Source organism: Hyperolius riggenbachi, chromosome 8 (assembly GCF_040937935.1).
Source record: "Hyperolius riggenbachi isolate aHypRig1 chromosome 8, aHypRig1.pri, whole genome shotgun sequence".
NCBI lineage: Eukaryota > Metazoa > Chordata > Amphibia > Anura > Hyperoliidae > Hyperolius > Hyperolius riggenbachi.
The window spans coordinates 37,752,520-37,768,918 of record NC_090653.1 but is presented as its reverse complement, the minus strand read 5'-3'; the positions used below and the strand labels follow the sequence as shown (position 1 = coordinate 37,768,918).

Genomic DNA, 16,399 nt, shown 5'->3' with positions numbered 1-16,399 from the left:
GCCCTGCTGCCTGTGTTTCCTCCATCCGGCACTTGTTACGTGTAAATAACATGCACAGTGTCATAGAGGCAGGCAGCGTGGCTGAAGAGGGAGTACAGGATGGAGCTGCTGCAGGGACAGGTGAGTTATTACAACAAGGCAGCTGGGTAGGGGTGTAACTACATCAGGCCCCTCTGCAGAGATTTGTTGGTGGACACCCCCCTTGGACCAGAACAGAGACATGCCAGCAGAATCAATCAGTAAAGAAATCAAGAGTGTCGCCGAAGAATGTCCCACAAAGCTACGTATGCTATGTTCCAACATGCTATTCAGTCAACTATTCAGACATTTAAAAAAAATCACCAGGATTGCACTTTTATTTAGCTTTCCTGTATGACAAGAAGACACCCAGCACTAGGGAAAGAGGGAAACAAAGGTGAATGAGGGAGGGCTGGTGCACACCAAGAGGGCTTCTGAGCATTTTTTTAAAATCAACAGTGATTTGGAAAGCACTTGGCTAATGTTGAGGGTGTTTTCACATCAGCGTTGTGATTTTTTCAAAATTGCAAAGATGCTACATGTAGCATTTTTGGAGCAATTCATTAAATAATAGCTCTGAAAATAGTTTCACAAAATCGCACTCACAAATTGCTAGCGATTGCTATTGTGATTTTAGCGTGCACTAGCCCAGAGAGAGGAGGAGTGGAGAGAAATTGAGAATAGCCTGAGATGGAGCAGAGCACTCATCTGTATTGCATTCTCACAACACACAGAGGCTACTTGCCTGTAATAGGACTCCTGTCCCTGCTGGTCTCTCACACAAGTCAGAAAGCAGCCCTCCTGGAGTCTAGGGACTGTCAACAACTTTTCAACTTGTATAACACCTTATCCACAACTGTAGTCATTATAACATAGGGAAAAGACCAGACAGATATTTTCCCACGGACCCTCCAGGCAAGCTCTGCATCATTAATGCTGTGTATATTACCAGCTTGCCTGCCCTCTAATTGCACTTTTATTAGCTAGCCTAGTGTTTCACATTGCCTTACAACAACAAACTTGAATACACCAGACCGGCCCTAAATAAATGAATGAAAGGTGGCCTGGGGGGAGATTGCCCCCCTTCCCCCCTGGCCATTGTGGGCCTGCCTGCCACTGCAGCTGAGCTGAACATGCAGGCATATGGGAACAGTCTGAAAGACCACCTGGGGGGCCCAGCAGAGGTCAGAGGCCCTGGGGCAATTGCCCCTTTTGCCTCTATGGTAGCGCCGGCTCTGGCTGGGGTCCAAATTCAGAAAAGGGGGTGGAGCCACACACAGCCAATCAGATTTGTTTCATTTCAATGCAGATTATGATACCAAAGACCGCACAGCTCACAAACTTAGTCAGTGAGTAATTGTGTGTTAGGGTTAGAAAAAGTAGGTGGAGCCAACACCAGCCAAATACATACCCGGGCAACGCCGGGCAATCAGCTAGTATAAAATAAAGCTGTGGAATATATTAAAAAGTAATTTTTAAGAGAAGGAGGATAGATACAATTGTTTATTTCATTAATTTATTTTCACCTTGGTTGTCCTTTAACCCCTCACTATGAGTGCCTAACACCCCACTTAATGCCCAACCCCCCCCCCCCCCCCTAAAGGTGTCTAACCCTAATCCCCTCACCTACTGCCTAACCCTAATCACTGTAAGTGCCTAACATTAACCCCCCATAAAGTACCTATCTACAAATGGCAACCCCCCATAATAATAATAATCCGAACATTTGTATAGCGCTTTTCTCCTGTCGGACTCAAAGCGCTCAAGAGCTGCAGCCACTGGGACGCGCTCAAGAGGCCACCCTGCAGTGTTAGGAAGTCTTGCCTTGAACTCCTTACTGAATAGGTACTTGACCTAGCCAGGATTCGAACCCTGGTCTCCCATGTCAAAGGCAGAGCCCTTAACCAGTACTCTATTCAGCCACCATAACCCCCCATAATCTACAAATCTGGCTCCCAAAAGACTGATAGTATAACCATTAAGTACTACAGAATGTAGTAGTTCATCAGCTACTAGATGCATCAGGAACCAAAGCGGTCTGGGTGCTTGATTACAGAAAATTAACACAGGCCTGCCAATCATGGCACTCAATTGACCTGATCCGAAGACCTTATTCAGGATTATTTACAAAATTAGTGTTTATATGACTCAGAGCAGGGACAAGGTCCTCCAGCAGCCAAGGCTGAGACACCAAAGTGTGCCCCTCCATCCCTGCCACCCCAGCCGTCACACACTGATTGCTATTAGACTAAGAGGCGCCACAGGGCCCACAACCTCACCAACACCTTAATATCTAGTTATCTGGCTTGCAGTCACTGCTATGTATCCCCTTTTCTTATTTCTTTCTGCTTCAAACACAATTAGGAATGACAGCTGAATGAATTGTGCGCCCCCTCCTACACTGCGCCCTGAGGCTGGAGCCTCTCTCGCCTATGCCTCGGCCCGGCCCTGATATGACTGCAATCACAAGCAGCATACATGAACAATAACAATCTTTGGATTTAAGTTCTTAATAAAAAGTTTGTGCACATGACATGACTGGGGTCATACAACAGATACATTTTGAATATTCGTTAACTTCATCTTTAATGGCCTATGTCAGGGGTGAAAACTTTTGTAGATAGATTTAAAAACTCTAGATTTAAGGGCTCGTTCACAATAGGGGCATGTTCGGCCTTTTTTCAAGCGCAGGCAATTTTTAAAATCGCCTACAAAACGCTTGTGCAGTGAATCTCTATGAAAAGGCTCATATCAGCGCGGTTCGTGTGCTGTGTGTCAGGAACCGGCCCGCGGCACGCCTGCGTATACGGTTCCCGACTGCGGGTTTGACCAGACTGAGAGGGGAAGCAGCCTTAGTCAAGCTAAAACAAGGCTGGGACCCCTCAGAACACCTCTCACTGCCACCACTAGCGGTTCGCTAGACACTTCCACTCTGCTGTCGAGTCCTCAGCGCGCACTCCGCGTTTCCGTATTTGGGTCAGCTTTGCGCTTAGGCCAAATACGAAAACGCGGAGTGCGCGCTGAGGACTCGACAGCAGAGTGGAAGTGTCTAGCGAACCGCTAGTGGTGGCAGTGAGAGGTGTTCTGAGGGGTCCCAGCCTTGTTTTAGCTTGACTAAGGCTGCTTCCCCTCTCAGTCTGGTCAAACCCGCAGTCGGGAACCGTATACGCAGGCGTGCCGCGGGCCGGTTCCTGACATAATTGGCTGGCAGCGGTGGGATCGTTTAGTACATTAGTACGCAGTTTAGCTCGCTATTCTGAGTACTAAAGGCTGGAAGCTTGCTAGAAGCAACTAGCCTACAGAAGTCTACTCAGTGCAGAATCTATATACTTTTTTTTTTTTTGTTCAAAGATACACACTTGGTGTTTGCTTTCCCCTCCCCCCTTTTTTCTTTTTCTTTTTTGCAACACGATGGCTCAGAAAGCATCCAGCTATGCAAGGCAAAACAAAGAGATACTACTCAACCTGTGTGAGCACAAAGGCATCGGGACGGTGAGCGGCCAGACTAAGGAGCAGTTAGTTTGTGCGCTCGAGGAGCATGATGAGGCAGAACGAGCCCTTGCTTCAACGTCAGCGGATGCAGCTCACGACATGCCGGAGGAGGAATCGCTCCCGCCACAGGATGCGAGTGGAGACAATGTCCTGGATGATCCACCGAACACGGAGATGACATCTCTGGAAGCCGACCTACAGCTACTAGGTTCGGCTGAGCCCGAACTGCGCCTAAAGCTGATTCTGGAACATCGGCAAGCAGAAAGGGAAATACGACAAGCCCAGAGGGAACAAGCTGCCCAGCGACTCCAGGCGGAGAGGGAAAGTGCTGAACGGCAACACCAGCTGGAGCTGGCTAAACTTCAGCAGCAGAACCGGTCTGCTGGACCCGCAGAACGCGAAGGTGAGCGAGTCCACAGAATCCCCCTGGATAAGTTCCCTGCTATGGACAAGGACTCTGACATAGACACTTTCCTACAGGGGTTTGAAAGGACTTGTCGGCAGTATGGGGTGCCCCGTGAGCAGTGGGCAAGATACCTCACACCAGGGCTGAGAGGCAAGGCCCTGGAGGCGTTTGTAAATCTCCCCCAGGAGGAAGAAACAGACTTTGAGGCAATTAAGAAAGCCATCATTGCGCGATACCACCTCACACCAGAGGTGTATCGAAAACGTTTCAGGACAGTGCAGCGAGGTCCTAATGACAGCTACCTGGATCATGCTTGCAACCTGCGCACTGCCTTCCAGCAGTGGTTAAAAGGACTGTCGGTTGAAACCTTTGATGCCCTGCAGGAACTGATAATAAAAGACCAGTTCCTCCACACTTGTCCTGTTGAGGTCCGGCAGTTTGTACGGGACCGAGAGCCGAAGACCGTGGATGAGGCCGCGAAAGTTGCTGATGCCTACACGTCCAATCGAGCATCTGACTTTCGGAGGACTACGGCGCCCAGCTGGAAGGGAGAAAAGCCTGCGAGACCTTCTCCTCTGAGCACCCAGCGAAGCCAAGTCCCGCAGCCGCCTGGAGGTAGAACAGCCACCATTGACACTCGGAGATGTTTTGCCTGTAACAAACCGGGTCACATCAGTGCTACGTGCCCAGAAAAGAAGAAGGAAGCCCCAAACTCTGGCGGGGCCCGAAATGCGTTGTGTGCCACCAGGAATGCAGGTAGCTATGCAGAGAATCTGCAACCTGTCACGGTTGGGGATACGGTTACCACCGGTCTAAGAGACACTGGAGCAGAGGTGACTCTCGTGCACCCCCAGCTTGTGAACCCTGAGGAGTACATTCCTGGCAAGACTATGGCTGTCAAAGGAGTTGGGGGTGTCACCCCCGCCATACCCACCGCCTTGGTCCACCTGGATTGGGGGGCCGGCAGCGGAATGAAAGAAGTGGGGGTAACGGATGCCATCCCCACGAACGTTTTGTTGGGTACCGACCTGGGACGGTTAGTGGCCCGGTATGAGCCTACTCCACACCCCATGGAGCCTGCATCCCCCGCAGAAGTTCCGGACTCTTGCAAGGTACTGTGTGATAATGCTGTGCAAGCGGGGAGTGCTGGTGAGGCCCCAGGGGCTACGGACTGTGTACTAGGAGCCAGCCCTAGTGAGTCTCCAGTGCCCAGGCCTGGAGGAGGACACGTTGTTACCATGAATGCAGATAATGTTGATGTAATATGTGATGTGTTGCATGATGACATGTAGGGTTGCCAGGTGTCCGGTTTTACACCGGACAGTCCGGTTTTTGTGCTCTGTGTCCGGTTGAAAAATGCATGCTAAACCGGACAATTAAGTTGTCCGGTTTTTAGAGCCCCCCCCCCCCCCGCAGCGCAGGACAGGAGGAGAACAGCGCAGCAGAGAGAGAGCTGGGAGCAGCGGTGGAGAAGGGGGGCAATCTCCCCCCCCCATCCCTCACCTTAGGGTGCTCTCTCTCCCCCGATGTCTCCTCCAATATGATGTGCAGGGCTGGCGAGTGGCTGCGGGCGGAACTTACCCTCTGTGTCGCTCCAGCGCCGGAAGTTCGGGTCCCGCAGCCGCTGAGAATCTCATTCATGAGCCGGACAACACTAATCAGTCTGAATAGTGTTGTCCGGCTCATGAATGATTCGGATCTTTGATCCGGATCTTTTTTGAGTCGAATCTCAGGCTCAGCGGCTGCGGGATCCGAACTTCCGGCGCCTGCGACAGAGAGGTAAGTTCCCCCCTCAGCCAGCCAGCCACCCACCAGCCTGCACATCATATTGGAGGAGACAGCGGGGGAGAGAGAGCACCCTAAGGTGAGGGATGGGGGGGAGATTGCCCCCCTTCTCCACCGCTGCTCCCAGCTCTCTCTCTGCTGCACTGTTCTCCTCCTGCAGGGGGGGGGGGGGCGGGGGGCACCTGGCTACCTATTCTGGGCACATATAGCCCCTGGCTAGTGGCTACCTATTCCGGGCACATATACCATTACCCCCTGGCTACCTATTCTGGGCACATATAGCCCCTGGCTACCTATTCTGAGCACATATAGCCCCTGGCTACCTATTCCGGGCACATATACCCCCTGGCTACCTATTCTGGGCACATATAGCCCCTGGCTACCTATTCTGAGCACATATAGCCCCTGGCTACCTATTCTGGGCTCATATAGCCCCTGGCTACCTATTCCGGGCACATATACCCCCTGGCTACCTATTCTGGGCACATATAGCCCCTGGCTACCTATTCTGGGCACATATAGCCCCTGGCTACCTATTCTGGGCACATATAGCCCCTGGCTACCTATTCCGGGCACATATAGCCCCTGGCTACCTATTCTGGGCACATATAGCCCCTGGCTACCTATTCTGGGCACATATAGCTCCTGGCTACCTATTCTGGGCACATATAGCCCCTGGCTACCTATTCTGGGCACATATACCCCCTGGCTACCTATTCCGGGCACATATAGCTCCTGGCTACCTATTCTGGGCACATATACCCCCTGGCTACATATACTGGGACATATATACCCCTGCCTACGTATACTGGGACATTTACACCCCTGCCTACATATACTGGGACATATATACCCCCTGGCTACATATACTGGGCACATATATCCCTGGCTACATATACTGGGAACACTGGCTGTTTGTCATTATGTGCATTTAGTGGTGAAAAGCTGTCTCTTTTGTGCATTTACTGGTGAAAAGCTGTCTCTTTTGTGCATTTACTGGTGAAAAGCTGTCTCTTATTATGTGCATTTACTGGTGAAAAGCTGTGTCTTATTATGTGCATTTACTGGTGAAAAGCTGTCTCTTGTGCATTTACTGGGGAAAAGCTGTCTCTTATGTGCATTTACTGGCGAAAAGGTGTCTCTTATAATGTGCATTTACTGGTGAAAAGCTGTCTCTTATGTGCATTTACTGGTGAAAAGTGGTCTCTTATGTGCATGTACTGGTGAGGACAGTTAGTGACATGGCTATGTACTCTGTAATGTGCTGCAGAAGATGTCAGTGCGATATAAATACTGCAAAAAACATTCTTTAAAAAGCCCATTGCTTAGCCCCACTCTACATAAAAGTGCGCTTCTGACTCCGCCCCTGACTCCACCCCTAACTCCACCCCCTGTCTGGTTTTCTCCATCAGCCGACCTGGCAACCCTAATGACATGTGTACAGTGAACGCTCCGTCAGCTGCAGTGGTGACCCGCAGTGCTCACCGGGCTGCAGCAGACGAATTGTCCACTGAAGGGGCTGATGTCACTGGGTCGGGCTCTTCCACTTCAGAGCCTGGCTCTGAGGACCCAGAGGCCTCTCAGTTTGCCACCTCCCTGGTGCCTGTGGCCGACAGCGCTGAGTTCTCCGAGGCTGTGCGACTTGATAGCAGCCTGGAAGAGCTCAGGAGTCTGGCGGACAGGGCACCGGTGGAGGGCGACAAAGTGAGGGTGTACTGGGAACACGGCAGACTGTACAGAGAGGTTATTCCCTCTGAGCCGTCTGAAGTGGAGGAGGCCGACCGGCAGTTGATTGTTCCCCACAGGTACAGGGAGCAGCTATTAAGAATAGCACATGAGGTGCCCCTGGCTGGTCACTTGGGGATCCGCAAGACCAAATCCCGGCTTGCCCACAATTTTTATTGGCCCCACATGGGGACAGATATTGCTGATTTTTGCCGGTCTTGTGTCGCCTGTCTGCGGGTCGGCAAAGCAGGTGACACCGACAAAGCCCCACTGAGGCCCTTACCCATAATAGAGGAGCCCTTCCAAAGGGTTGCTGTTGACATAATTGGGCCTCTAGCGATACCCAGCAGCACAGGGAAACGTTTCATTCTTACGGTGGTAGATTATGCCACTCGCTACCCTGAAGCTGTAGCCCTGAGCTCCATACGGGCAGACAAGGTTGCGGACGCATTGGTGCGCATTTTCTCACGGGTCGGTTTTCCCCGTGAAATGCTCACCGATCACGGCCCGCAATTCATGTCGCGCCTAATGGAATGCCTCTGTAAACAAATGCAGGTAGAACACATCATGGCCAGCCCTTACCACCCCCAGACAAATGGGTTATGTGAGCGGTTCAACGGTACTCTGAAACAGATGCTAAGGGTGTTTGTTGAATCGCAAGGGAGAGACTGGGAACGATACCTGCCCCACTTGCTGTTTGCTTATCGTGAGGTGCCCCAGGCATCCACCGGGTTCTCGCCCTTTGAGCTATTATATGGGAGGAGGGTACGCGGACCCCTCGATCTCATTCGAGAGGTCTGGGAGGGGCAGGATATGGGCCCCGGGGTCTCCATAGTGGAATACGTTCTAAAGTTCCGGGAAAAGATGGACACCCTGGTGGGGTTAGTGCGAGAGAATCTGACTCAAGCCCAGGCCTCCCAGAAGCAGTGGTATGACCACGGGGCTAGGGAGAGAGTTTATGAGGTAGGTCGCAAGGTATGGGTCCTAAACCCGATGCGACAGAATAAGCTGCAGGCCGCTTGGGATGGGCCCTATACCATACATAGGAAGATTAGTGATGTGACCTATGTGGTCGCGCTGGATGACCGAGGTAAGCAGCTGAAAACATACCATGTAAATATGTTAAAGGAACATCATGCTAGAACCGCTTGCGCTCTCCCTGTCTGCAGTTTGCTACCGGACGGTGAAGCAGAGGCCCTGGTTGACATCCTGGCCTCCACCCAGGAAACCGACTCTGTTACCGAGGTGCAGATCAATCCGGGGTTGACAGCAGAGCAGCAGGCTGGGCTATCTGATGTGCTGACCCTTTACCGTGGTACCTTTACAGCCCGCCCTGGTCTGACCAGCCTGGCTGTACACCATGTTGACACCGGAAATAACAAGCCGGTTAGACAGTCAGCCTATAGAGTCTCCCCTGAGGTTCAGGCCCACATCAGCAAGGAGATTGACGAAATGCTGTCACTAGGGGTGATCCAACGGTTGCACAGCGCATGGGCATCACCTGTAGTGCTAGTACCCAAACGGGACCAGACCACTCGGCTCGGTTCTGTGTAGATTATCGAAAACTAAATTTGATAACTGCGTCAGATGCTTACCCAATGCCGACGGTCGACGAATTGTTAGATAAGCTAGCTGGTGCGCAATATCTAACAATCGTGGATTTGAGTCGGGGATACTGGCAGGTCCCTCTAACAGCTGAGGCACGGGAGAGGTCTGCCTTTATCACCCCCTCAGGTCTGTTTGAATTTAATGTAATGCCCTTTGGAATGAAAAACGCCCCGGCCACCTTCCAACGGGTTGTAAATGGTCTCCTGGAAGGTTTGGAACACTGCGCTGTCGCCTACCTGGATGACATCGCCGTGTTTAGCGCCAACTGGAACGACCACTTAGCGCAGCTGTCACAGGTTTTGGGGCGCATCACTGCAACAGGACTAACAGTCAAGCCTAGCAAGTGTCAGATCGGCATGAAACAGGTACAGTACCTGGGACATGTAGTGGGGGGGGAGAGCTTCGTCCAGATACTGGGAAGGTAGATGCCATTGTGTCCTGGCCCACCCCCCAAACGAAGAAACAGATTCAGTCCTTCTTAGGAACGGCTGGGTACTATAGAAAGTTTGTCCCCAACTACAGTGCCCTCGCCAAGCCATTGACAGATCTCACCAAAAAGAAGCTGCCCAAGCAGATTCTCTGGACGCCAGAATGTGAACAGTCATTCACAGCTCTGAAGAGGGCCCTAGCCAGCCCTCCCGTGTTGCAAGCGCCAGACTTCAGCCGACGGTTTGTGGTCCAGACGGACGCCTCAGCCTTTGGCCTAGGTGCTGTGTTAAGCCAGGTAAACCAGACTGGGGAAGAACATCCGATTCTGTATTTAAGTCGGAAGCTGCTACCCCGGGAGGTAGCCTACGCCACCATAGAGAAAGAGTGCTTGGCAATTGTATGGGCCCTACAAAAGCTGCAGCACTACCTCTATGGTCGCGTATTCACGGTCGTCACCGACCACAACCCTCTTAGTTGGTTACATCGGGTTTCCGGTGACAATGGAAAATTGCTGAGATGGAGCTTGGTTCTCCAACAATATAGCTTCACTATTCAACATAGGAAGGGGAGCAATCATGGGAATGCGGATGGGCTGTCCCGTCAAGCAGAACCAACAGTGTAGGTGCTGGCAGGATGATCTGGGAAGATCGTCTGCCTTGCACCAAGTTAACGGTGGAGGTGTGGCGATATATTGGGGTGCTGATGCTGTTAAGGATAATACAGTAATATATTTTCATTTTCCCATTTTTATATCTGCTGTGGTATGTCAAAGGTGTAGAGATGCAGGCTAGATTCATGGACTGTTCATGTATTTGTGTGGGTGGGTCACTAGACCTACATTTGCATCTAAAGAGGTCTTCAGTGAATACGACCAGTCACCTTCAATAGGCAAGGAAGCAGCTCATTAAGCCACTAGCAGTCACTTTTGATCTACTGTCCCAGGTGTGATTGTCTGCGTCTGTCTACAGGCAAATACAGGCAAACTGCTACCTGTAACCAAAAGGCCATCTTTTCATGTATGTGCGAAAATACACTTTAACCAAGGAAATAATGTGGAGGAAGCTTTTTGATGTCTGATAGGATACAATCTCACTTATTGAATTCTGCAAACTTCAAGAAGCTAACACAGGAACCCCTTTGAAGTTTGCATATCACAAGAAAGATTATGACAAGCATTCGGTGATGTCACAAACGGGGAAACTGCATTAGTTCCTGGGGGCAGGACATTAAATGCCCCAGGGGACACTTCGGACTATTTAAGCTGGCCCAAGACAGCCACCGGTATCTTCTCTCGGAGGTAGCGAATAGCTAGGGAGGATCGCGACTCCTGGTCGAAACGGCGTCCTCCCGTCAAACAACGTTCTAACCTAAGCTGGTAACGTTCTTTTTTCCCCCGTTTATTTTTACGCAAATATCCGTGTGTGTTATCTTTGTAACCTCTTATTTTTGTAACTTTTATCTTGTAACATTTTTACTTTGTTTTTTGTAATCTTTTTGTATATATTAAGTTCTGCATTGTTCTATGTGTTTCTAGAATATTAAATTATTATTTAATAAGTTTGACTTCTGCCGTACTAAACTAACACTCATAGCCTAGAAGAGACTGAAGTGTAACCGTGTATAAGTTCATGCCTAATTGTACGCTTGAGCAACACTACCGTATGAAATTGTAATTGCATTGTGTGTGGGGGCGTTTGTCATACGTTGGCCTAAGCGCGCAGCTGACCCAACGTACGAACAACGCCAGTGCGAGTAGCGACAGCAGAGTGGCTAACAGTATCGTTCGGAACGACTGTTAGTGGGTCTTTGCTTCACGACAGTGTAAGATTGCAACTGTGTGTGTGGGTGCGTGGCGTTCCCGTATTTGGCCTAAGCGCAAAGCTGACCCAAATACGAAAACGCTGAGTGCGCGCTGAGGACTCGACAGCAGAGTGGAAGTGTCTAGCGAACCGCTAGTGGTGGCAGTGAGAGGTGTTCTGAGGGGTCCCAGCCTTGTTTTAGCTTGACTAAGGCTGATTCCCCTCTCAGTCTGGTCAAACTCGCAGTCGGGAACCGTATACGCAGGCGTGCCGCGGGCCGGTTCCTGACACTGTGCGTTTAGCACAGCGGTGCCTGTACCATTTTGGGGGCATTTTTACTGTAATGGAAGGTATAGGAAAAACGCTAAATGCTCACAAAACCGCCTTATGCGGTGATTGCGTTCGCGTTTTTAGAATAAATACATTGTAGTTATTCTTTTCCGGGGTCAAAGTGTTCACTTCCTGACTTACGTCAGGGAGTGAATTACAGAACCGCTCTGGTAAAGCTCTTAGAAAAGCGCTTTTACCAGAAATGCAGCGTGCAGTGCAGCGACGGGAGGGGGGAAAAACGCACAAAAACGTAAAACTTGCATTTGTTTTTCCAATTTTAGGTGTGAATGAGGCCTAAAAATGTATTTTCACCAGCCGCAGTACATAAACTCCATAGTCCTTTGTAGTAACTTACCTTCACGCACTCACTATTTTCAGAAACAATGGAAATAGATTTCTTTTCATTCCTATTTACATTCTTGAAGCGTACCTGGAGTGGAATGATGAGATAAACATGGGTACATGTAGAACAAACACTAGTAAGAAATTGTCTGAAGTCCCATTCTGTTTTCTAGAACAGGAAGAGTTAAAATACACCAGAAGTAAGAGGGATATGGAGGCTGTCAAATTTATTTTCTTAAAGAGAACCCGAGGCGGGGTTCTGGGAATGAAATCCCCATACAGAGGCTGGGTCTGTCTATAGAGCCCAGCCTCTGTTGCTATATAGATCGCTCCTAAGCATGGCCGTTTCTACGGCCTTGCGGGGCGTGCCGCTGCCCGGGGCGCTGCTGGGAGGGGGCGCTGTGATGGAGGGGGGAGCCACAGCCGCGGGGAGGGCAGCCCGACCTCTCCCTCCCTTCCTCTCCCCGGGCCGCCCTCCGTGCGATCCATCCTCGGACTGCAGAGTAATACGCAGGGAAGCGCTGTGCATAACTACTCACCTCGCTGGCTCCAAGCGCTGCTCTCTCTCCGCCAGTCTCCTCTCTGCCTACACGCTGATACACACACATGCTGCTAAACAGGAAGCAGCGTGTGTGTGTATCAGCGTGTATGGAGAGATGAGACTGGCGGCGAGAGAGCAGCGCTTGGAGCCAGCGAGGTGAGTAGTTATGCACAGCTCTTCCCTGCGCATTGCTCTGCAGTCCGAGGGGGGAGCATGGAGGGCGGCCCGGGGAGAGGAAGGGAGGTAGAGGTCGGGCTGCCCTCCCCGCGGCTGCGGCTCCCCCCTCCATCATGGGGGGCACCTACGTAACCTATACTGGGGCAGCTACCTATCTAACCTGTCCTGGGGGGCACCTACCTATCTAACCTATACTGGGGGCACCTACCTATCTAACCTATGCTGGGGGCAACTATTCTGGCTACCTATATTAGCGGCACCCACCTAGCTAACCTGTACTGGGGGCACCTAACTATCTACCGGGGACGCCTGCCTATCTAACCTATACTGTGGGCAACTATACTGGCTACCTATACTGGAGGCACCTACCTGGCTAACCTATAGCGGGGGCAACTATACTGGCTCACCTATGCCTGGCTACCTATACTGGGGGGACCTATAGCTGGCTACCTATACTGGGGTACCTATTCTGGGGGAATCTATACTGAGTGCAACTAGACCTGGCTAACCTACTCTGCGGGCACCCATACCTTGCTTCGGGAGGGGGGCGCAATTTTTACACCCTCGCCCTGGGTGCATTTTAGCCTAGAAGCTGCACTGCTCCTAAGCCCCCCCTGCGCTCTGTAATACCCCATAACTCACAGCCGCGCTGTGCGGCTGTGTTTACCTCTCCTCTGTCAGTCTTGCCGCACCCCGCCTCCTGCGTCGCTCCGGTCCCCGCCCGCGTCCTTTCCCTCCAATCAGCTGCGAGGGAAGGGATGTGGGCAGGGACCGGAGCGATGCAGGAGGCGGGGAGCGGCAAGACTGACAGAGGATAGGTAAACACAGCGCGCTCTGACAAGCTGCGTGTCAGCAGCGCGACTGTGTTTTATGGGGTATTGCAGAGCGCAGGGGGGCTTAGGAGCGATCTATATAGCAACAGAGGCTGGGCTCTATAGACAGACCCAGCCTCGGTATGGGGATTTTATTCTCAGAACCCCGCCTCGGGTTCTCTTTAAACAATAACGTACACAACAGAAGTAGATGTGCCTGGCACTCAGTAGTGGGGGTGGAAATTGGTCCCTGCACCTTTTAAAAAGTAACTCCGTCTATTAAGCTTCACTGCTCAGCAATATGTGTAGAGGCGTGCATCCGGGCCAACGTGGGCAACTGAAGATATGTAGTACATATGAGGCGGTCCGTGCACTGCGTCTTTAAATCACATTTATTATCCAAGGTTATCACCAGCAGACATTGACATTGTATACGTGTTCACAACGTGCATGAAGCGGAACAATCTGACCTGTGTCCAAGACGGATGCGGGGGTGTGACCAGGGGATGAGAGGACGGCACAACAGCCGTTTCACGCCGGTGTGGCGCTTGCTCACGTGCGTGTGTCCTTGGGCCAAGGACACACGCACGTGAGCAAGCGCCACACCGGCGTGAAACGGCTGTTGTGCCGTCCTCTCATCCCCTGGTCACACCCCCGCATCCGTCTTGGACACAGGTCAGATTGTTCCGCTTCATGCACGTTGTGAACACGTATACAATGTCAATGTCTGCTGGTGATAACCTTGGATAATAAATGTGATTTAAAGACGCAGTGCACGGACCGCCTCATATGTACTACATCTCTTTAAACAATACCAGTTGCCTGGCTGTGCTGCTAAGGTCTTTGGCATCAGTAGAATCTGAATTACACACCTTAAAAAAGCATGTAGCTAATCTGGTCAGACTTCAGTTAGACCCTGTAGCGTGCTGCCATATTTATTTCCCTTTACATATGCTTGAGCATGCGTGGGTGAGGAACATACTTGTGCAGACGCAGTACGGCAGCGCTCGCGCCTAATGGTTCTACCAACAAGTCCTTGCCAGTAATCTTCAGGAGAATTTGTGCTTAGCAACGGGGTAGGGCATGGGAACACTCTATAGGATCCAGAGGCTTCCCTCTTCTAAGGTATTGCTTTTTATATCCAAGGTTCTCCTCAGGTGTCTCCTCAGGTTGACTTCAAAGGAAGAGGCCCTTGATTTTGCCCATCCAGGGTCAACTAAAATATAGTATGACTCACAATTTTTCCTTATGGTAAGTACAGATGTCGAGAACATCAAAATTTCTGTTCGTGAACAGCGAACGCGAACTTCAGCAAATGTTCGTGAACAGGCAAACCGTCATAGACTTCAATGGGCAGGCAAATTTTAAAAACTAAAAAGACTGTTTCTGGCCACAAAAGTGATGGAATTGTTATTTTAAGGGCTGATTGAAGTGCTTTCACAGCAAGTAGCAAGTGAGGAACAAGAACACAGGCCTAGCTAATGCTTTCCCTATTTATCTGCAGCAAGTCTGTCCCTGTTCTCATGAACAGTCAGCAGCCAGCAGAGAATGAACCCTATATGGCCAACACAACTGCTTTTTAATAGATGGGTGGGGGGTCCAGGAGGGTGTGCTAGCTGATTGGCTGTCATGTGTCTGCTGCTGACTGTGAGGTAAGGGGTCAAAGTTTAGCTCAATGATGATGTAAAGAGGGCGGGTCAAACACACCAAATTTTCGCTGTTCGCCACAAATTCAAACAGCGGAAGTTCGCAGAAAACTGTTCGCCAGCGAATAGTTTGGGCCATCTCTAATGGTAAGTATAACAGAGTAATTTACTCACAAAGAAGTACACCACAAAGATTGCAAGAACTGGCAACAGTGCAGCTGCTGGAAGGATGTGAGTCCTGTTTCCTAGGAAAAGAAAAAGCAACACATAATAGAAGGATAGTAATTTGATGTAAAATGTAAATAAAGAAAGTGCTACTCAGACACAAGCCTGCGCTCTCCCAGATGGCAACAGACTTCTCTGACAAGCAAAAACATGTCCCATGCCTACATAGAACTAGGCTGTTCTTTTTTTTTTCTTTCTTACTATCAGGGTTAAGAAACCAGGAACCTAAATGATACTGTGCGATTGGACAGAAGTCAGAACATGGTAACTTTTATTGATTACCAAAACCAAGAAAGAGGTAATGTTATGAAGCATGCAGTGTATCTGTTCCACAACACAAAGCATATTTTGCAGCCAGTGGTGTGCTGCCTCTTTCTTGTTATTGGTATAGGAAAGATCTATTTAGGAAAAGGACTAAAGATAAAATTGTTGATATCAGTTTATTACACTTCAGGTGTGCTTTAACAAATTCAGGGTGGAGCAATTTATTACATTCTTACAAAAATCCAATCATCTTTTGCTGGATCACTTAACACTCTTCTCTAAACACAAATACAAAGGATATATTAAGGCCTCCAAACATAAATATAAAGGACATTTTTTAAAGGGAACCAGAGATGAAATAATCACACAAAATAAACATATCAGTTGATAGCTTGTAAAGAATAAATGTTCTACCTGATAATTTCGCCGCTCTGGTGTGCCTTTTTGAGTGCTTTTTTATCCATTATTGCTCCAGGAAATATCCAACATGGCCGCCGGCTCATATCACTTCTGCTTCCAGGTTATGAGGTGTTCTGGATGTGCTGTCTAGCCTCTGAGACTATAGACAAGCAGGGCTGCTGCAGCCTTTCATCTGTCTGCTTTCAACTATTATTCTGGTATGCTGTGTGGCTACCTGTAGGAAGTGTCTCTCATAGAAATGAAACTGCATACAGTAGATAATGACAGGCTGCACACTGCACACAGATACACTGTGTGTGTCAGAGCTTCTTTCTCGGCAGCAGCAGCCCCTCCCATGTCAACAGCTCTGAGTAGGAAATCTGAGCCAGGAGGGGGCAGGC

General features: G+C 50.1%; 1 protein-coding gene across 4 annotated transcripts in view; it reads right to left on the bottom strand.

Annotated features, from left to right (window-relative positions):
- Positions 1 to 16,399, bottom strand: part of LOC137528086 (uncharacterized) — a 131,685-nt gene that overhangs the window by 42,699 nt on the left and 72,587 nt on the right. For 3 of the 4 annotated variants that reach the window (XM_068249346.1, XM_068249347.1, XM_068249348.1), the window contains exons 5-6: positions 15,285 to 15,355; positions 11,948 to 12,022 (exon numbers count right to left, since the gene is read on the bottom strand). In XM_068249346.1, the coding sequence (XP_068105447.1) occupies positions 11,948 to 12,022; positions 15,285 to 15,355 (146 nt within the window). The remainder of the gene's footprint in view (positions 1 to 11,947; positions 12,023 to 15,284; positions 15,356 to 16,399) is intronic. The other variant, XM_068249349.1, reaches the window with a different exon arrangement.